General features: G+C 41.8%; 1 protein-coding gene across 5 annotated transcripts in view; it reads right to left on the bottom strand.

Annotated features, from left to right (window-relative positions):
* Positions 1-13,314: 13,314 nt before the first annotated feature.
* The window catches only part of PEAK1 (pseudopodium enriched atypical kinase 1), a 110,178-nt gene continuing 102,714 nt past the window's right edge, over positions 13,315-20,778 (bottom strand). For all 5 annotated transcript variants that reach the window (XM_042021792.1, XM_042021793.1, XM_042021794.1 and 2 more), the window contains one exon: positions 13,315-20,667. In XM_042021792.1, coding sequence (XP_041877726.1) covers positions 19,513-20,667 — 1,155 coding nt within the window. In that variant the 3' untranslated portion in view covers positions 13,315-19,512. The remainder of the gene's footprint in view (positions 20,668-20,778) is intronic.

Genomic DNA, 20,778 nt, shown 5'->3' with positions numbered 1-20,778 from the left:
TTCAGATTTGAGAAGCACCACAGAAAAACAGTTTGAAGCTAAAAGTCTGGTGTTAGACAGAATCGGAAACAATTGTGCATATAGATCCAAAGGACTGGTACAATAGTGGAAAAAACAAGATATGAAAAGTTCTGTTCAGAAACATGTCACTGGCATTGGCAGTTTCCCCAGAGGTACATTAGCATTGTTTTTGTTAAGAAATAGGTGTAGATTGGCCTTCAAGTCCACTCTGATGCTGGAGAGGAACTGAATCCGTGTAGTTCATCCATCTTATGTTGTAAGAAAAAGTGAGAAATCATGGCACTGTCTATTCTGTTCTTGGGAGTCTTTTACACCAAACTGCAAATAGCACCTTCTCCCTCCTCACTCCTGCACCATTACATTTTCTGCATGAGCTCTCTGCCAGCTCCAGTCAGCTCAGTTTTCAGGATCTGGATTCTGGAAAATGGCCTCGGTGTACCATGACTTTTCCCGTGGCAGAAAAGCTGCTTCTAAATCCCTCCTGTCTGCACTGCCCTACATCCTCTCCAGCTGCACCAAGGCACTGTTGGAGGAGAGGATGACACTGTTTTATTCACAAACAGCTGGCCACTACTGCAGAGGGGACTGGGATGGGGACTTCCTAAATCAGACCTGCTGGAAAGGAAACGTTTGTGAAATCTCAGAGCATCCTGTGATTAGATTTCCCTTTCTGCAGCAGTGTCAGCTTCAGCAGCCTTCTGCTGGCTTCTCCATTCTCCCTAACCCTTCTTCACATGACAGTAGCAAAGGTACCACCAGAAGTATTTGTGTAACCATGGAGACCAAGTGGAGGAAGCCGATTATGGTAAAAAATAACTCAGGGAAAAGAAGGTTGTATTTTTAACCTGGATTTTTATCCAGTCTGTTCACTGGATGGTCCCTAGGAGAATGTGCACCAGCCTACCTGTCAGGGCCCTACATAAGCAGAAATGAACAGTGAGCTTTTATTTGCTTTCAGCAGAAATGCTCTTGAGACTTTGCCCTCCAAGAACCTTGAAGTGTTTCACTGTACCTGATCATCACTTGCTGTTTGTTTGATGTTTTTTTGTTCAAAATTCAGTTGTTAAGGTCTTTTTCTGTAAGCTTTTGTGCTCTTCAGGCAGTGCCATGCACATGCTTTGTATTCCTGTATTGCCTTTTCCCTTTCGCAGCACCCACTTTGAGCCAATTCACAATTCTCTCACTGTAGCTATTTATATTTGTGTTTTACCTACTAAGAAAGTGTTACAGAAAGAAAACAATATTTAAAGCTGATGTAAATATAGTAAGTCAGTGACAGGCAGAAAGTAAAAAAAAAAAAAATAAAACAGACTTGCTTACATTTTGGCCCATGTAAGCACTGCATAATGGGCTTATCATCCAACATGCATATCCTTGTGTCCCTCTTACATGATGGACAGGACTTCGTTTTGCTGATGTGGTGGCACACTCTGGGGACATGGCTTGGGGGGCACAGGGACGTGGGGTCTCTCTGTAAGGTATTGGGGGCCTCCCCGCCTCAAATGCTAAGCACTGTTGTCTGAGTTCATTACATAATCTGCAGCAGAAAATATAATTAAAATATTTAATTCTTGTAACTAGCATTTCTCTATCTTGTTTGGAAATTTGATAAATATCTTTAAAATAAATCCCAATTTCCAGTTGGGAATTTTTAAAAAATCCCAGCTCTAGTCACAAAGCAGCAGGGCTGCCTTTGCTGCTGCAAAACAGCACTACCAAAATGTTCTCTCAGTGCCATCTGTAGCTGCTGTGAGCTGCTCCAGGCTTGAGTGTCTGTGTTTGTACAGACCTTCTAACCACAACCTCTGCCGTGTACTAATGGTTAAACCTGTTATACTGAAAGGAAGGAGGGTGTTGCAGTTGAAGCACACACTCCATGGATGGAGAACCTTCCCTGGATCCACTTCATAGTACTAGGAAATCAGTGTAACCTCTTTTTCTGCTTTCCTCACAATTTCCTGAGGCTGCTTATGTGCCTCACAGGTGTATTATGAGTCTTTAGTTGATACCATGGAAGTCTGAAGCCTCTGGAAAGCAGGACTCCTGTAACTGTTGAGCTCTCTCCCATTGATAATCTGCATATCCCATTAGGAATGATCAGGGTGATACCTTTCTGGTTACTATTGACTGGCTTGGAGCAGGTGCTCAGCATAATCCTGCCAGGTGTTAAGTGCTGTGACATAGCCCCAAAGAAGCATTTAAACACATCCATACCTTCAGCTGTGATCCCAGCAGAATGAAAGGCCTGGAAAAACCAATTGGTACTTTCCAAATGGGTAAGGATAATTAAAGGGAATGTAACTTCTTCTCTTGTATTTGTAAAAGCAATGTTTCCTTCTGGACTCTCTCTGGTTTTAATTAATTCCTTTTAAATTTTGGTATTTCCTGGTTCGCAGCTTACTCAGCTGTTACAAGGAAAATTAAACATCTTTCTTACTAGTTGTAGTTCGCAGTGTCACAGTCTGAAACCAGCTCTCTGTATAGCTCTAGCAACCCAACTGTGGCTCAGTATCCAGAAGAAGCAGCAAACCAAACTGTTATTGGGTAGGTGAATCCAGCTAGAAAAGATAGAAAATGTTAAGATTTGTGTTATACCCTCATCATTGTTTTACCACCTCTGTGTGTGGCAGTTTTTCAGGGGAATAATTTATGTCATCCAATATTGTGTGTATTTTAGTGCTCAGTTAATGATGACCTAATATTTCAAACAAAATACAACTTCTGTAATGAGATACCTCGTTTCTGCCAGGATGTTATTAGGATCCCTGCTACAGTGATCTAATGAGATTGACCTTCATTTCATAACAAATTGCTCTCCCCCTGAAACTATTTTTAATAGCCTTCATGTAGGGAAATAAATGATTCGAGTAATTATAAATTTTATGAAAATGACAAGTTACTTTAAAGTGCTACTATATTTTTACAATGTTACACACCGATTGAGTGCAACATTGTGAAAGCCTCGTGGCTTTGTCCTCTCTGCCGCTCCGCAAAGAACAAAATTAATGAGTTGGGTTCGTGCTGGGTAGAAGATAAACCCCGTGTAATTGGTAATGCGGCGCTGGTTTGAGCATCCCGCAGGCTCACCCAGAGGCTCCTACCCCCGGAGTGCCATTTGCTGCCATCTCCTGGGCCGTTCCCAAAATTTCAAGGAGACGATCAAATCCGTGCTCTAATAAATTGCTGTTGTCCTGATATTCAGTCGTATAGCATGTGACTTCTGATATATACTTTAATGAGATTGATCCTCTTTGAGGACGTGATGAAAAAGAGGGATCCATATTCTCAGTATTTGTGTTGTCTTATTAGTTGAAGCAGGATGGTTATAGGATTTCAGAGGGAAGATGAGTAGGGTTTGGATACACTTGGGATTATATTTCTAGAAGATAGCAATGCTTTACTATACTGTAGCTATTTTAATCTGAGAAGCCTTCTACCTACTATTTAATCCTCACCACACCCTCAGAAGATTTCTTTTCTTACATGGTAGCACTTCTGTGATGTCATATCCACTGTGATACAGAAGATTGTGTATATTTATTTCCCATTGCAAGAAAAAGAAGTGATGTAAAAATTATGTGACTAAATATTTTCTTATTGCAGCTTATATATTACCCCCATATTTTCAGCAGACCTGGATGGAAGTCTCATGTCTGTAAATTCTGTTTCAAAAATCCCAACACCAAAGCTGTTCTGAATAAACAGCTTAAGCAAAAACACAATTTGAGATGAAAAGAGTAAGATGCAAATGAAACTTTAAAGGAAAGCTTTCACAAAAATAACAGTGTTGTTTCCTCAGAGGCCATAGAAGTTCCCACATTAAGATAAAGAACTTTCAAGTCTGTATGTAGAGCACCATCTGGTGACTTGTGCACAGCAGGATCCCAAGGCAGGGATTTACTTACCTTGCCACATTGCAGACAGTGGGGCAGTGATATCCCCCGGCAGAGCTGCTCCTTGTGTTCTCCCTGCCCCATACAACGTACTCACAAATGTACTTTCATCCCTGTGGCCAGGCTTTGGCTGTTGTCACCGTTATTTGTGCAGAGGAGCAGGAGGGCTTGTTTGCTGGTGCTGTGGCCTCTTCCTCATGCCTTTTTAGAGGCAGGCTTTCCTTTTGCCCGGGAAGGGCTCCTGGGGCAAGGCTCACTGGTTACAGTCCTAGGCTTGGGAGCAGGCAGCAAGGACAGAGATGGCTGTTTGGCACCCAGCCTGTCTTGGCTGCCCCTCTTCCTGCCTGGCTGAGACATCCACTCAGTCTGTGCCTTTCACTCCTGCTGCCCACTGTTCCAGTCTGTCCTCTCTGTCGCAGCTGTCCCTGGTAATGCCACAGTCACTCTGCTACAGAACAAGCCCAGGAGAAATGTGTCTGCCTGGCCATTTGGCTGTGGAGTGTGGGTGGTGGAGGCTGCTGGTTGTCGGTGTTTACTTCCACAATATCAATGAACTGGATGATCCAGTTGTAAGCATCGTTCTTGGGTGTCTTAACTATTTGTGAATACATGGATTTTGAGCAGTCTTGTTACAGAAACAATTTGACTTCAAGAGGTTTATTTTTCCTGTAAGCCTAGAGCAAGTAAAAAGATTTGAAGCTTAATTCTCCACTGAATTATACCATAGTACTGTAGATTTCAGTACAGTTCTATTTCATCTTAAACTCAAGGTACTTGACTTGAGTATCATGTTTTCAACCCATAATCCTCTATATCCCACATATCTCAGGCAATCACCTCGCATCTGTGGATTTCTGAATCACCTTACTATTGAAAAAATAGATCTTTTTTTCGGTAGAATAACCCATGGACTTAGCAAAAAGATCACGTGTCTGAGTCTAGATACAGCATATGAAGCGCTTCCTCCAGCAGTAATCACACAAATACTTCAGGAATGAAATTCACTACTAAGGCTCTTTTTTTTTTTGATTCCTCAGAGAACAGGTTTTTATAATTTGGCACAGTGAACTGGTTACAAAATCAGTCAATGTTGTATGTGAGAAAGAGAGAAGTGCCAGCAGTTTAGCTGATGACCTGTTCTGCTGAAGCAGACAGGTGTATGTATTTGAGCAGGAAGGGAAGGTTGAGGGTCAGAGATCACACATTTGCCAGTGATACTGCATTCAAATCTCCTTCCCACAGTGTCCAAAGACTTTTGCTTTCTGATGAACTTGCATGGCTGTGAAACCTGCAAGGACACTGGGAGGATATTTTGGAAGGGTAGAGGACTTGCTGAATGTTAGAATATAGCTCCGTACTGAGATTTAATTCGATAAGGGTGAACCCCATTGTAAATACAGAAGCCTGTAAGTAGCTCTGTAAACCATTGAGGGTATACATATTTCATCATTTGAAAACTCATATTTTAGTCTTAATTTTTTGTTGGTTTAATCCCTTGGGAACTTCTCTGTAGTGAAAGACATGGCATACATTAGTTTAGGCCTTTAAATTGTATTTATATATAAACAATAGGGAGAACATGCTACACTACTGTAATTCAGCTTGGTTACAAAGAAACCCCAACAATAAAACAGAGTGAAAAGAGAGGCAAAAGATTGAATTTGGAAATTTCTAACTGTAATAACAGTCCCTCTGAAACACACTAATAAGGCAAGTCCTGACCAAATTGTGTGGATTTATGAGGCAAATGGTTGCAGGGTGTCCAACCACTGAACCTCGGTACCTCCAACTGTGGCTCCCACCACAGGGTAGCTTTGCCAGGGATCTGCTGCCTTTTTATGAAGAGCTTCTAACTTCTGAATTTTTACAGTTGTTACCAAACAGTTTAGATGTTCTGAGGCTCATGATCATGCTGTTTTACCATTTGATAAACAGCACACACGTAAGAACATGTTACAGCAGCTCCTTTCCTATCTTTCCTTTGCATGCCACAAACAGGGCTCAGCTGTCCTGAACCAGCCTAGCTCTGTGGCCTGCAGTGGAGCTTTCTTAATTTACACTCAGAGCTCCACAGACCAAAAGATGCACCTTTGCAAAATGCACATCTCCATCCCAAATGGAGCCTCCTTGTGCAGGGATCTGCCATATGCAGGGGGATTCTCTGAGTCTGGAGTCCAGGGAGTTGCACACTGAAGTTGGGCATTTGTTCTGACTGTAATTGCAATTGATTTTTAAAATCAGCATGGAAAAGTCATTGTCTTTGATGTAAAACACAGCTGCATTTCCCACAAGGAAGGCCTTTTCCAGAGATGTGAAGCATTCCAGAGTCCAGCCATGCATGGTTCAGGGAAGCACTCTGGCTGGTTTGTGTTTGAGAGGGTTGTGTGCAGTTATGGCCTTTATTCTGTAAGTGACCTGCTTGAGAGAACTGTTCTGTATAAGGGCAGATGTTTTGAACTTTGGATGTTTTGGAGAGAGGAGGAAATGCAGTGAAGGATAGAATTAGGTCATAACTTGGTACTGCCAAGCTTTTTCTCTTGATTTGTTTATTGCTTTTTTAGAGCAGGCTCTCACACTGGAAGGAATAATCTTTCCTCTGCACTCACTGGATCAAAGTATAAAGGGAATTCATTGAAATAATAAAAAATTTAATTTTCTATATTTCTATGTGGAAGTATGGCAATAAAGACAAACCAATCTTCTCAGCTCTGTAATTAGCATTTATGATCAGGAGATAAACAATCAATCAAGTCAGTTAAAGCATTTCTCGCAAGCAGTTTAGAGTCTCACTGAAGTGACTGAAATGCAGGGCAACACAAGTACTGCTGTGATGAAGTCAGACTCAGGGCAGGAATAGCAATGGGATTGTTGATGATTAGTAGGATAAGAAGTAGGATTAGAAAGACCACTTTTAAAACTGAGGAGCTCAGTTCAGTTCAGAAAACGTCCTGAGCCCACTGATTGCTCCCTGTAGAGAGCAAGCTTGAAATCTTCATTCCCTGTGCTATTTAGAACTAATAAATGCATCCAAATTAGAAGCTAGTGAAGTGCTTTCACATCATATCCCTCATTAAGACACTTTGGGGAGGGGGGAAAAGATAAAATTATTCAAAAGCAATCTTAATAACTGGATGAGTGTATTAAATTTGCCTGCATCCAAAACGTGGCACGGGGCTTTGCTTTCAGGGACTGTGTGCACCCATGCCTGCAGCTCTCTGCCGTAGTGATCACGTACACTTGTGTGTGGGAGGCAGTGGGTGAACAGAGCGCCTTGGAAATCTGGCCTACATTGTGTGAAATAAGAAATTAGCAGAGACTTTGTGGCTCATGTTCTTGCTATTACATTATATCCTCTTTCAAAATTGCTGTGGATTTTGAGCACTTACCCAGCCATATCCACAATAAGGCCCACTTCTCAGATGCAGTTAAAACAAACTGTTTGTACTTTTTCATGGAATAACATGAATTCACAGCCATACCACTGTCTTCCTTCGGCAATTTGGAGATGTAGGAAATACTGCAATCAGATGTTTCTAATTTAATTCAATCCCTCATTAATTTGATCCCTCCTTTAATTCAATCTTGGCCTCAGGACCTAAATAATTTGTATTAAAAATAACATAATGACCACTCTTTCTTTTAATCAATGGGGACTGCTTTAGGCAGGTATTAGCAGATAATCTGATTACTAAATACACGGTGAGTTGGCATTTAGTTAATAACTAACAGGGAAAATCTGGAAAATAATCAAAGGAGAAAAAAGTAAAAAGAAGAAGGATAAGAGAAGAGAGCCTTACAAAGGCATGCAACATTAAAGAAAGTATTATGGAAAAGTTATTTTTGCTGGTGATTGTTACTGGTACAAGCCTCTAAGATGCATAGCCAGTGGTGTCAGCCATGGGCAACAGGCTCAGCCCAGCAGGGGAAGTACTCCAGCATCAGGTTTATGGTAAATCTGACATCTTTTCCCCCTTAGACTTATTTAAACTTACTAATGGGATTTGTAGGTTGGATGCTTAGTGGTATTTGGCAGGCACAGCTCCACTGAACTCTGGCTACACCATTTGCAACCCTCTCTTTCTCTTTGTAGGTAGACACCATTTGCCTGCCCAGTAGCCTTTTCATGGGAAAGATGTTGGGAAAGCCCTTGTTGTCAGGGCTGGCAAGGAAACTTGTGATGCACAGCTAAATCCAGGTCATACACAGAGCAGCGTGGAGCAGCTCTGCAGTTGCTTCATACCAGCTGGTGGGAAAGTCACCAGTCAGGCTCCCTGGCCAGTTCTCTGATCATCACCAGCTGACTTAAGTCACAAGGTCCCCAGTTCTCTGGAGACTGAGAGCTGCCAGCTGCAGGACTGCCAGGTCTGACAGTGCTTGACAGATGCTGACAGGGACTTGCTTTGAGGGGACTGTGCTGCATCTCTCATTTTTTTACAAATACCATCTTGGATCTGCATCTGAAGCAGGTAGTTTGTTGTCCACTATCATTTCTTGTCAAATTGGCAGTATTGCTGTAATGACAGCCCTTCTAGTAAGCCAGTAGTTCCAAAGGAGACTTGGACTGTTATTTTCCACCTGCCTACCCCTCTCCCTGCTCCTGATGCCTGAGTGATCAGGCTGAATGGAGCCCATTAGCAGATGGCATTTTTCCAGTGCAGCAGTGTTAGAAGGGCATGCAGCTCAGCATGAAGAATCCCAAGCTGTAACAGAGAACACCTTTTGCCTACAGCAGGAGAAAGTGCCTTCACAGTTTGCTGTTTTGCAAGTTACCCAATAGCAAAAGGGAGATTTACACAGTGAACTGGCATTTTCCAATGTGCTGTAACTCTCTGCCCAAGTTCCCAGGTTCACTGGAGCTCTGTTCAGTGTATTTTACACTGATGTGCTGATGAAAGGTGTCATGCCATGTCAGAAAGGACCGTGCTCCTCTGGGGGTGGTATGAACTGGATGTGCTCATCACACAAGGGCCTTTGAAGCTTCCAGCAGAGACTGCTTGAAGTCATCAGCATAGTAACACAGCAGATTTGGGAGTTAAGAAATGCAGTGACTATTTCATCCATTTCTGATGGTGTGCCAAGGCATTTGACCACTGGACTCCTATTCATGTTACTGAGGCTCATTCCCAATGTCCTCTTTGTAAAAAAGGCTGCTCAGCAATGCCTGGGAACTAGGCTGGTCCATGTGGGAAAGTTGGTCCAAAGCAGAGTTGTTGTCTGCAAACCAGAGGTATTGACACCTCACTGGGAGACAGAAGAGGATGGCGAAGTGAGAGAGGACCATAGTCTCAGTCTAGATGTATATTGAAGCTGAAATGGGTGTCAGAGCAGCTTCACCTGGTACTCCAGTGGTATAGCTTTGAATCCCTTTCTTTTGAGACCGTAATTTTGTTACTTTTGTGTTTGAGCAACCATGATTAAAATTGACAAAACAAATTGATAATTCTATAAAAATCATTCTGCAATAGATTTAATTGATGGAGGCTGTCAAGTCATGATGGATAGTTGTGAGTCAGTGGTGAATAGAATGCAAACAGAAATACTGTAGGAGATGGTTTAGTTGAATAGGCCCTGGATTCCTGCATACTATTCCCCCCAAATGGCTTGCTGTGTCTTTTTTATATATTCCTTTGCCATGCTGTCCATCAGTTCCTGGATCTGTAGCATAGCAACTAATCTCTTCTTGTAAAGTGCTTTGGGACCAGCACAAAACTTGCACTGTATTTTCATGGTACTTCTGGTGAGTGAAGAAAAAGAAAACCCTTTTAATTGTGAATAGAGAACAAAACCAATGTAACAAGTACAAATTCTTTAGGGAAGACAGACAACTGTGCCTAAGAACTAGTCTTAGCTCAGTGTTTCCGATTGCTGATTTGCAGGAAGAAGTGATTAATCACAAAGTGAAATCTGTTCAAGATTAGCATAAATTGCAGAAAGTTGTAAAAGACTCCAGATGGATTTGAATTATTTGAAAAAAAAAAAAACAGACAAAAATACCAAAGGGAATGTTGAGTTGGATGAACACAGACTATATCCTAGTAAAAAAAATAAACTAAATATTCTTATGTGAACATCCAGAATTTTCAAAAGTCAAGACTCTAGGCATGGACATGTCTGCCCAGGACAAGCAAATAGGGTGCTGATGGGCTGCAGATGAAATACATTCTGCCATTTCTACAGAATGCTGACACCCTTACTCCTAGCCCCTCAGCCTGAGCCGAATCACCTCAAAAACCTCCAAGAAAAAAGGTCTTGCTCACAGCAGGGAAGAGAGCAGGGCTGTGTGCTGCAGTTCCTACAGAAGGAGATGTTGAGACTCCAAGGTGACGATACAGGGAGAAATGCTTCATCCACAGGGAAATGATTTGAACAATCCATTGCTGCAAAAGAGCCAGGGATGGTGAAGCTCTGGATGGTATTAAAACATTTGTAACTAACGCCATTAAAAACATTTGTCATGTAGTATCCCACAACATCATCTGACTTCCTGTTGCACCTTCTTGTTTGAAGCTGAAGCACACCCTGGTGTCCTGTGATTGCAGCTTTAGCAATAACTCCTGTACAAACACAAACACATAAGATGAAATATTAATATGGCAGAACATAAAACTTTTTTCCCCAGTAATATAAATAGAAAAAAGTTTTGAAGGAGACTTTCTTCCCTGGCCAAGAGAAGCTGCGTGACTGGCTCACAGGTTATGGGAAGTTCCTTTTCTTTTCATCATTGCGGTGGTGGTTGTACAGTGGTGGACTACTGGCCCATTTCCAACAGTAACTTGATTCAAATTTAGTGCCCATGTAGGAAGCAGGAGAATTTTATTACCTTGATTTAATTCTTCATTTTCTTTAGAAGAACATTTATGTCCTTCTGCACTTTGGAGAGGTGCAAAGTTAATTGCTTGCTTCTTACAGATAAACTGCAGGGATTTCATGTTTTTTAAGGTTAATCTGCTATTCACTGCAGTTTATCTGGACCATTAAGACTCCAATGAAATCAGGCAAAACCTGGCATCTGACATGAAATCTGTAACTGCCCCCAGCCCCGGTGCACACAGGTACTGTCCCTGGGGCTATCCTGTCTCTCAGTGGCAGCACTGTGCTGTGCAGGGGAGTATGGGCTCCTCCCAGCACCTGGCAGCTGGAGAAAGGAGTTTTCTATGGATTGGTTGTACTAGGGCTCCTGGCTGGTACCAAAAAGAGCAGACAAAGGTAAATACCTTAGCAATAAGCCTCCCTATTCCCATTCCTTCTCTTTTTGGAGGATAAGAAATAGAGTTTTGTGATTTTACCTTACATTATTGTCTGTTACTTCCAGTGCTTCCTTCTGTGCATGTCCTGAGTCTGCCAGCTGTGATGTAACAAAAAATAACACCCTAATGACAGCAAAACAAAGGGTGAGAACAGGAGATGTAATAGAAAATGCACCTTCAATAGCTATTATTTTGAGCTCTCTGATTTTATATAAGCAAATCTGCCTCAGAGCCTCCAAGCTGTTCTCCCAGTGACTCCCCTGGTGTCTGCCACTCATTTGAAAGCACTGAACTGATGGCAAGAAGCCTGCACCCATCTTACATGGGGGTGGGCTAAGCACTAGGCTCTAGTGCTGCCTCCTGAGACAGCAGCAGCACCAAGGGAAGTGCAGTAGATTGCACTAGCACTTTAAAGTGTATCTTTCTCCACAGAGCTACAAGTCTTAGCTCAGAATTGAAACTACAGCCTCTCTCTGCAGAGTAGGTTGTGGCAAATATTTCATTTGAGCAGTTTGCCTTGGGAACCACTTCCATCTGAGCCTGGTTAGAAGCACCTCTGGGTAAGGAGGATGGTGTGATTCCTGTGGGGCACCACAGAACCTCATTAACTGGGGCAAAAGCAGCAGCCTGCAGAGCTCAAGTGATGCAGGGATGTGTTCTACAAAAGAACGGTTTATCATGTAGAACATAGCTTTACTATTGGGTGAATTTCTGAGTTGGTGAAAAATCTGATACAGACATTTTTGCATCAACCGAAACCAGGCATCTGTTCCACTTGTGTTCATGTCTGGCACAAGCTGAAATGAGAATGCCAGACTGCGACCACTTAAGGATACCCACAAGAGAGTTTGCACTAGAACTAAATTAATTTCAAACAGATTTTAGTTAAACTAGTATAATTATCATGTCTTGACAAGGGTTCAGTTTGTTTTTGCATATCTTTTCCCTGCAGAGTGATGATTGCCACTGACAAATGGCATAATCGAACTCTGTTTAGCTTAAGTTCACGGCACTTCGTTGAAGTGAACAGGGATTACTCTGGCAAAGCCAAAGTATCTGTCAGGCTGTTAAATGTGTTGTGTATTTACTGACACCTTTGGAGTCAGCTAGCTTTGTATTTTTCAAAGGGATGAGGACAATAACTTAAACTGTTTTTGAAAGGCTTTCAAACAGTGTCTAAGGAATAAATGTGAAGGGCCGGTAGTAGTTACACTTTAACTAATTCTGATCATTGAAACTGATGACATACCTGTGCAAAGCCACTGTGTGGGTAGAATAGAGCCTGCAGGCTGGTTTTTTGGGTTGTTTTTATTTTTTCTTTCAAGAGTATCTGTGAGCAGTGTGATTGTCATGCAGAAGCACGGCGCTGCTCCGACGTACATGGTGTCATCTGTTCTATGCTAATAAATTAGCATCTGCAGCTACCATTGCTGCCTGTCAAATTTGGGTACAAAATTGAGCTGTTTGATCTCAGTGCCACTGAAGTGTGTCTGCACGATTGCAGAAGATGCATATTATCCCATCTGTTTTCCACAGACCCTCCATCAGGTTGGATGCTTCAAGGTAACGGATCAGACGCAATGAATTCCACTGCAGACAACTGCCTTGGAGGCATCCTCCTGCTTTGTCACTGCATGTAAAAATTTGACTTAAGAGTAATTTTATTCCTTCACAGCAGGTCATTTAAGCCCTGTCCACACTAGGGAAATTTCTAACTTTGGCTCAGCTCCTTACATGCCAAGGGTTGTCCCTAGCGTGGCGGTTGTCATTAACATGCCAAGTCACTTCTCTCCAAGCAGGCCTTACAAGACACTGGTTCAATCAACAGCAGCCACTGGTGGCCGGTTTATTTTTGGGCTGCTGCTGCCACTTGTCCAGATGGAGCTGAAATAGTACCAGCCACAGTGAGGCTTCTGGGGAAAATGCAGAGGTGGGAGGTGGGGCAGTGTCTGGAGCACTGGCAATTCCTGTGGCTGGGATGCCCGGCCACTGCGGTGGCAGCCTCCTTGACCAAGTGTGCACATGCACTGCTGCTGCAAACCCAGCTGTTCTTGGAATAAAATCTTTTGCTGCACTTGCCACATGCATTTGCCTCAGAAATACATGTTTTTGTCTAATTACCTAGGAAGGGAGAAAAATTAGGCAACTGCAAGTTTGATTTTGAGTGTAATAAAACTAGTTTTATTTACACAGTAACATGAATGCCACAGAGTACACAGCAAAGTACCACAGCAAACCAGAGTGTAACTGCCCCTGATCACAAAGGAAGGCTTGAAGTTTATATACTTATTTATATAAAAATGTGTAAATATCAATATGAAGCACCAGATAAAGCAATGCAACCAGGAATTCCAAATACAAATTACCCACAAGAATGGAACTGAAAAAAAAAAAAATTCCCTTATTCAAGGCATTTAAAGAAATCCCATTTATAAAAGTCCACTGATTTTGGAATCCCTAATTAAAAAATAAATTTCCCCCTTTTATTAAAAACAAGAACATATTCTTAAATGCTCAGCATAATTAAGTTTTAAAAGAAAAAAACCCAAGGATTTCAACCGCAAAACCTTCTAATACCAACAATCCAAAGGACAAGGAAACAGAAGTTTTGAGTCGTTTTTGAAGAGGTGTTATTTATGAAATGACTATGTTAAAATTTACACACTCTTAAATATATATTATATATACAATATATAATATATATATTTTCAAGCAAAAAGGGGCAAAGAATACTTTTGGGATACAAAATTAATATACATACATATATATATTAAAACATGCCCACATGCACTCATATATATATGTATGTATATATATATATATTTATGAACAAATATTTCTTCCATATTAAAAAAGCTCCAACCTCTTCTAAATCCCTGAAATCTTCCCCTTGGATTTATGGAAAAAAAAATCTTTATAGTCTGAAGTACAAACCAAATTCTCAAATTCTGTAGAGTGGTAAAATGCTTATGTACAGGTAAGTTGAGTATTTCATTTCTCACTGGCAACTCTGCTTGATCTGAAAGCATTCTGTGGTTTCCAGGTAAATGCTGAGTGGAGCACCAATGCAAGGAGACTTACAGGAAATTATTTAAATTACATTCTACACCTACTCAAAATCACCATCCTTCTAATACTGCATCCAGGTGAATGAAAAAATCCATACAAATGTCTACGAGAAATTCTCTGCAACACAGCAGGGAAAAAGACTTGCTCCTTCTTTTGGAGTTGAGGGTGCCTTAAAGAAATTTCTCCCCAGTGTTTTGAAAAGTATTTTTTGTGTATTCTTCTCTTGAAGTCTTTGTAATCCACATGATTGTTTACAGAATATTTCCACAGGTGTATTTTTATAGAGGTATTTAAGATTCTATGCTGTACTTCTCTGATGTTATCTTACTGCATAACTAAATGATAATCACATCTCGCTCTGCGCTGGCTGAAGGGCTCTGATTGTGCTCTAGGTTTTACAGGAGTTTTAGGAGAATCAACACCACTTCCAAAAATCAGAATAAAGCTGATGGTCTAGCCATGCAGTCAAGTACAGTTTGTACTGAGAAACAGCCAATTTGGAGAAAGGGGGAAAAGAAAGTGCATTAAAAGGTCTGACTCAGTTTCTATTGTATCCCTCAGAAAACTTAAAATTGATTTAAATAAAAACAGGACTATTTAATTTATATTTACATATGGATTTGTTATTACAAACAATAAAAATTAATTTAGATGGGGAATCTCAGCACAAGAATTAAGAAACAGGTACATTTTATTTCAGCAGCAAATACATGTTAAAATTAAGGACCTACAGTGTGAAGCTGCTGAATAAATTCTGCAAGTAGCTGAACCCTAACACACATAATTTACTTAAATAATACATTTTTCTCTATAACACATGGGAATTCTCTTGTGTTAACATGTCAAGATCATCCATTCATACCTTGTGGGTGGGATGTGTGGACCATAAAAGATTTAAGGTGGAACATTTTGTAAATGCTACCTGCACTCTTGTCTGTGGGGCAGCAACATGGTATCCTGGCTGGAGTTACTGATTTCATCATGTCTGAATACTGAAATGAGACCAGGCTTCTATATTGGGACATTCCAGGGACTCCAGAAGAAAATTCTGGATTCTCTCATTCCTAAAAATTTGTAGGCAAGCTTTCACTAGTAGAGTCTCTTTATATTCACCTGGTTATGCATATTGACTGGATCAGATCTGAGGTTTGACAGATAATTAGTAAAAAGTAATTCCCATTTAAGAAATACAAAACTAACCCACTTTCCATACCATCTCAGGAGTAGTTCCTTTAACACTCCTGTTTTACCAGAGGTTTGCATTTCTCACAACAGACCAAAGGTGGTGTGCAGCACCTCCACCACCTACAGCAGGAGCAGCACATTTTACCCTCCGCGCTTCTCCCAGACTAACGCAATCCCTCCCCTCCCCAGTGTGGAGTGTCTGCAGCAGATTGTCAGAGCAATAGGCTTCTCCTGATGCCTGGTCAGTCTGGAAGAACTGACTTGTTATCCACTATTACTCTCCCAAATTTGAAAGCCCACAATTTTGTTACTTCAGGTTTATGCTGTACTACAAGCAACTTAAAGGAATCCATTCACACAAATCTTATGGAATAGATCAACCCAGTATCATATAAAGTACAGCATTTAATTTTGTAAAGTCTTTTGCATCTTTACGTGGGCAGTATTATTTCTAGGGCTGTTATGAAAAGAATAAGATTTCCACCAACTGACCAGCTACATTTCAGGTTTTTGACAAGGCACTAAACATTGTGAATCCAATCACTGTGCTCCCTCTGTGATATTAGAGAGGGTTTTAATGGCTCTAAAAGGATCAGAAACCACTCATCATAATTCTTCAAACAAGCATTTGATTTTTCCAGAAATAGTTTCCACTGGAAAAATCTTTAGAGTTCATGTTAAAAATATTTGAATGACAGCTTTTATTAATAGAAAAATATATATTTACAGTCAATACTGTTATCTTAGATTTGCAGCTCTTCCTATTTCTTGAGCTCAACTGAAAGTGCGACATTGCTAAAAAAAAAATTCAAGATCTGTGCACATATTCAAGTAAGTTCTAACATGCACAGCCAGGGGTTTTGTTCCTGCCATACACAGGATCCTGTTACAAACAGAGCGGGTTTTTTTCCTTTTGCTTAGCAATTATGCTGTAGCATTCTTAGGATTTGTTTACAATCAGTTTAATGCATACATTCTTGTGTATTTACGTGGCACAATCTGGTGCCAGGATGGAGAACCACCACAAACACAGTTGCAATTATCAGTTATGGGCAGATCTGCAAAGTCAGTCTCAAGCTCCTCAAGGAAGAGCTCAGGCCAGATCAGGTTCGACTACATTGACCATTCTTTTTTTTTTAAAGAAAAAAACCACACAACATTACAAATTGCTAAAGTTTACCCAGTGCTGCACAAGAAAGAGGTTGGTAGTGAACACCTATCCATGCTTGATTATACTGCAGAGCTAGAATGAGTATTGGTTCATCACAAAAGATACAAACTGAAATTAGATAGCTAGAGATACAAAGGCGTCGGACCAGCTGCATTAATACGTACAGTTGTACAACATTCAAAATCCAACTTTGCATGTGCGTGTTGACATCAAAGCGACACTGGGAACACGTGTCCGTAAACACGGGAACACCCAGAGGCTTCAAGGGATCACCCCACTGCAATGACAAGTGGTCCAAGAGTTACTCCTATGCCTATATGAGTTAGCTGAGAAGTCAGGTGCACACACACTACAGAGCGAACACAAAACCAGACCATAGAGAACAAGAAGCCCTACTCGCAGCTCAGCACACTGTCACTAATAGCTAGTAGGTAGTACACGAGTGACTTGCCATGCTCGGTGTATGTGAACTATGGGAGCATTGCCCTCCTGTGTCCAGATAAAGCAGGGCTGCACTGAACAGGAGATTGTAAAGGATCTTCTATGAGCTGCTCAGCAGTAGTGTAGAAACTTTCTTTTCTGATGTAGTGGAAGTATACTTCAACTACATACATTGCACTTGGGCTTTTAATGCACTGTCCTGTTTTTCTGCATCAATGCCACCATCCTAACCTTTTTGCCAGAAAGAGAAAGAAAAATATACATATCACATTGAAATATATTATCCTTATCCTTGCCTGATCCTTCACTGATACAGGTGAATCAAACAAAAGAATAATCATCAGAAGTTCAAAAAAAATCTTTAGAAAGGTCACAAAGACAGTCTATACTACGGCACAATCGATGTAGGCTTCCACACGCTATTCAGCTTAGCTCTGAGAGGTGCCAGAGAAGAATAATGCAGACATGTCAACCCCTTGATGTAGGCCGCGGATCCAGAGCTACTTTCACTGACTTTAAGCCTGCAGGACTGTTTGTTCAGTTTCCATGCATCTGGTCCAAGAATGCATATGCTGTATAAAGTGGCTATTTGTTTCAAGGCTGAATTGATTCCTCACAGTTTTAACAATTAAAATGAAACATCAATCCATAAAAAGAACACATGGATATCTGTGCATTTATGTGCCAGGAAAGTAAAGGAAGGTACTGCAGATCTAGCATCGGGTAAAGGCTGGTGTGTAAAGTGAACACTGTAATGTACAGCTTTAAAAAATAATACAAGAATTGCACATAGATCCATAGGAGAGAAGCACAGGCTCATAACTAGGGCTGTCTGCTTTCCATCACCCGGGTTAGAATATTCGGAATCGCTTTTTCCCCTGCATCCAGATCCATTCTTCAGAGCAACTCAGGAAATAACTCCTAGCCTAGCAATACTGAGCAAAGATATTGTCTGTACAGAGGTTCCATGGGAAGCGGCTGTTAGGGCATGGAAGGAAGTCAGCAGTGCCCTCTAAAAGTGAAAAAGCTCTTTCAAGTTGAGTTTTTAAGAATTCTGACTCTTCAATCCTCACTAATTCCTGCTCTAGTCCAAAACTCTGTCTGTGATGCTCTTTGAGCTCTTCTGACAACATTCCATTTTTAGGGTGTTGTCTACAGCAACATTAGAAAACACTGGTTACAACAGACAAGAGATGGGCAGCCAAGCACTGCTGCAGGAAATGTGGATCATGATGCTGTTGGTCATGAATGCCAAACTTCACAGCTCCCTCAGTAATTAAATGTTTTTCCCCCCTTGTTTCTACCGTTCAGAGAACTGTGTCTGCAGTAAAAGTGTCTCCATGTTGCCTGTTATCTAGACACAGACAAGCGCTAAACATTTCCATCTCCTGCCAACAAACCTGCAGAGCCAATTTCAGTCTCACTTTGCAGTATGGCACAAGTGACAATAGCAGACCAAAACAAAACAGAAGAGGTGGCTTTTATTTTCATCCCTGATTCATAGCAGTGATTGTCAGAGAGGGTTATGTACATCCTATCCATTTCAAGTCAGGCTTTAGTGCTTTTTGTGATGGAAGGGGAATGTCAATGGCCCACCATGTGTTGTATTTTCTTGCATAAATGTGGTTATGGCTACAGTACATCAACAGTTCAGACTGGTGAAAGTTGCCTAGGAAATAGGATAGACAAAGTGTGCATATTCTGCTTTTTAATGCACCAGTCTCAAGCTAAGGGTAATGGTCTGATTAAGACAGCATTGATGAAATCATGGATCCATGGTTAGAAAGGATATGGGTAGGCAGTGAGGCAGAGGAGGAGGGAAGAGGACTGAACACAGGTGCTTACCATTCACTGACTTTTGCCATGCTCAGCAGGAAAACCACATCTTGGGATGTGGGAAAGTACAGATGGTGTAAAGTGTAAGAGAAAGATCAGAACCTGTTTAGTTGAGACCAAAGGAAAGAGCAGCACAGCCTGCTTGTGGGGGACTGACTATGCTGAGAGGAAATGCGTGGTATATGGAGTGAAAGCAAATGAGTGTTTTGTGGCATGGTGGATCATTCATCTCACATTTACCGCTAATCTGTCTCTGCTTATCGTCACTGCTATTCACTACCAATGCTACATAGGAAATGACAGAAGCTACCCAGAAGAGGAGGGCAATTTGTTTACTGCAGTGGTAGAAATAGTGGTATCAAAGTTTGCTCTCCTTTTCAGCCAGATATGAATCAAGTTACATACTGTCTGATCCAAATGCAGTCATGTGTACGAGATCAATCTCTAGCAGGCCTGGCAAAAAAGTAAAGTTTCTGTCATACTTGGTACAGGATGAAATTTTCCAATTAGAACCTATTTGCTCAGAGTTGCTGGCTTTGATATCTAGGCTGTTTTGTAACAATTGTACAAAGCGTGAGCCCTAGTGCAGGCTGGAATGAGGGCTGGGGCAGAGGTGGGGATGCTTCATGAAAAGCAACAGGCTCTACAACTAGTGCTGCTTCATGAGTCTCACAATGCGATGAAGTGAGTCTGTAGTGGCAAAAGCCAGATATTGACAACAAAGCCAGTCTTCCAGAATAATTCCACAGTCCCTCTCCAAGGACTTCTCTGCAAACTTGATCATCAGCAGCGTCCTTTTTATATCAAGCCAGTTCTGAAGTATAGCATCTCTCCGTGAGGGGTTGGAAGATGTACTTAGAGCATGGAACAAATCCTCACGCGGACCCCAAAGCAAACACTGAAGGATTCCTTTGGCTTCTGATATCAAGATCCTCTCCGAAGGATTGGGATTCAGCAGGCAGCTGGCAAGTTGTTGAAGCCCTTGAGAGTAGAGGGAACGGCAAGGAATCTTGGGGAGATCAGCACAAGTGTACTCCTTCTCTTTCAGCTCTGGATTCTCATCAAAGGGGTTGGGTAAGTGCAGCATTTCATAGATGAGGATGCCAGTCTGGAACTCATCACACTTCTTGTACTGTGTTGCAGTGATGATTTCTGGAGCCAGGCGGGACTGATCCCGTAGGACCTCAGGATCCACCATATGACTCTTCTGCTTGGCCTGGGAGAAGTTGCTCACTATTAATCTGGCTGGGCAGGCAGTGTTGGGGCTGGGTTCTGTGGCCTCGGGGCTCAGGGGGCTGCCTCCCGCTCTGGAGTGAACCAGCAGCAGGTTCTCTAAGCGCAGGTCACAGTGTGTGATGTGATAGGGTTTCAGGTGCTCGAGGCCCAGGCACAGCTGTAAGAGGAGCAGACACACCTGTCTCTCATACAGGTCGGGGCTCTTGGTGTGGCGGGGTGCGGACTCGCGCACAAAGTCGGCCACTGTCAGGTGCGGGACCTCCCGTGTGATCACCACCACGCGGCTGCGGGGCTTGCTGATGGTGCCCTGGCTGCTGGAGCTGTCTTTATGGGAGGCCTCTGTGGTAGAAGCAGTGTCTCTGTTCTTCTGCTCAGGTTCTTTCTCCTCTTCTTCCCGCTCTTCTTCTACATCTGGTGTGTCGTCATCCTCCCATGGAAGGAGACGAACTGGCACTTCAGCAAGGAAATGGCCACAGTCTTGTTGGATGTTGAAGTTGATAGCCAGGCTCTGCCGGATAGACAGGCTGTGATAATACTGCTGGGATTCCTTAGCCTTGCTCTTGCAAATCTGGGGGAAAAAAAATAAACAGAAAAGACATAATTCTTAAATTTCCAAATTCTAGATACTTTTTTTAATATGTACTTTGTTGATGGGATCTACAGTCTAGGCCTAAACACT

Source organism: Corvus kubaryi, unplaced genomic scaffold (assembly GCF_017639235.1).
Source record: "Corvus kubaryi isolate FWS band 111438036 unplaced genomic scaffold, C.kubaryi_AGA036_p1.0 37172, whole genome shotgun sequence".
Lineage (NCBI taxonomy): Eukaryota > Metazoa > Chordata > Aves > Passeriformes > Corvidae > Corvus > Corvus kubaryi.
This window is presented reverse-complemented; position numbering and strand designations above follow the sequence as displayed.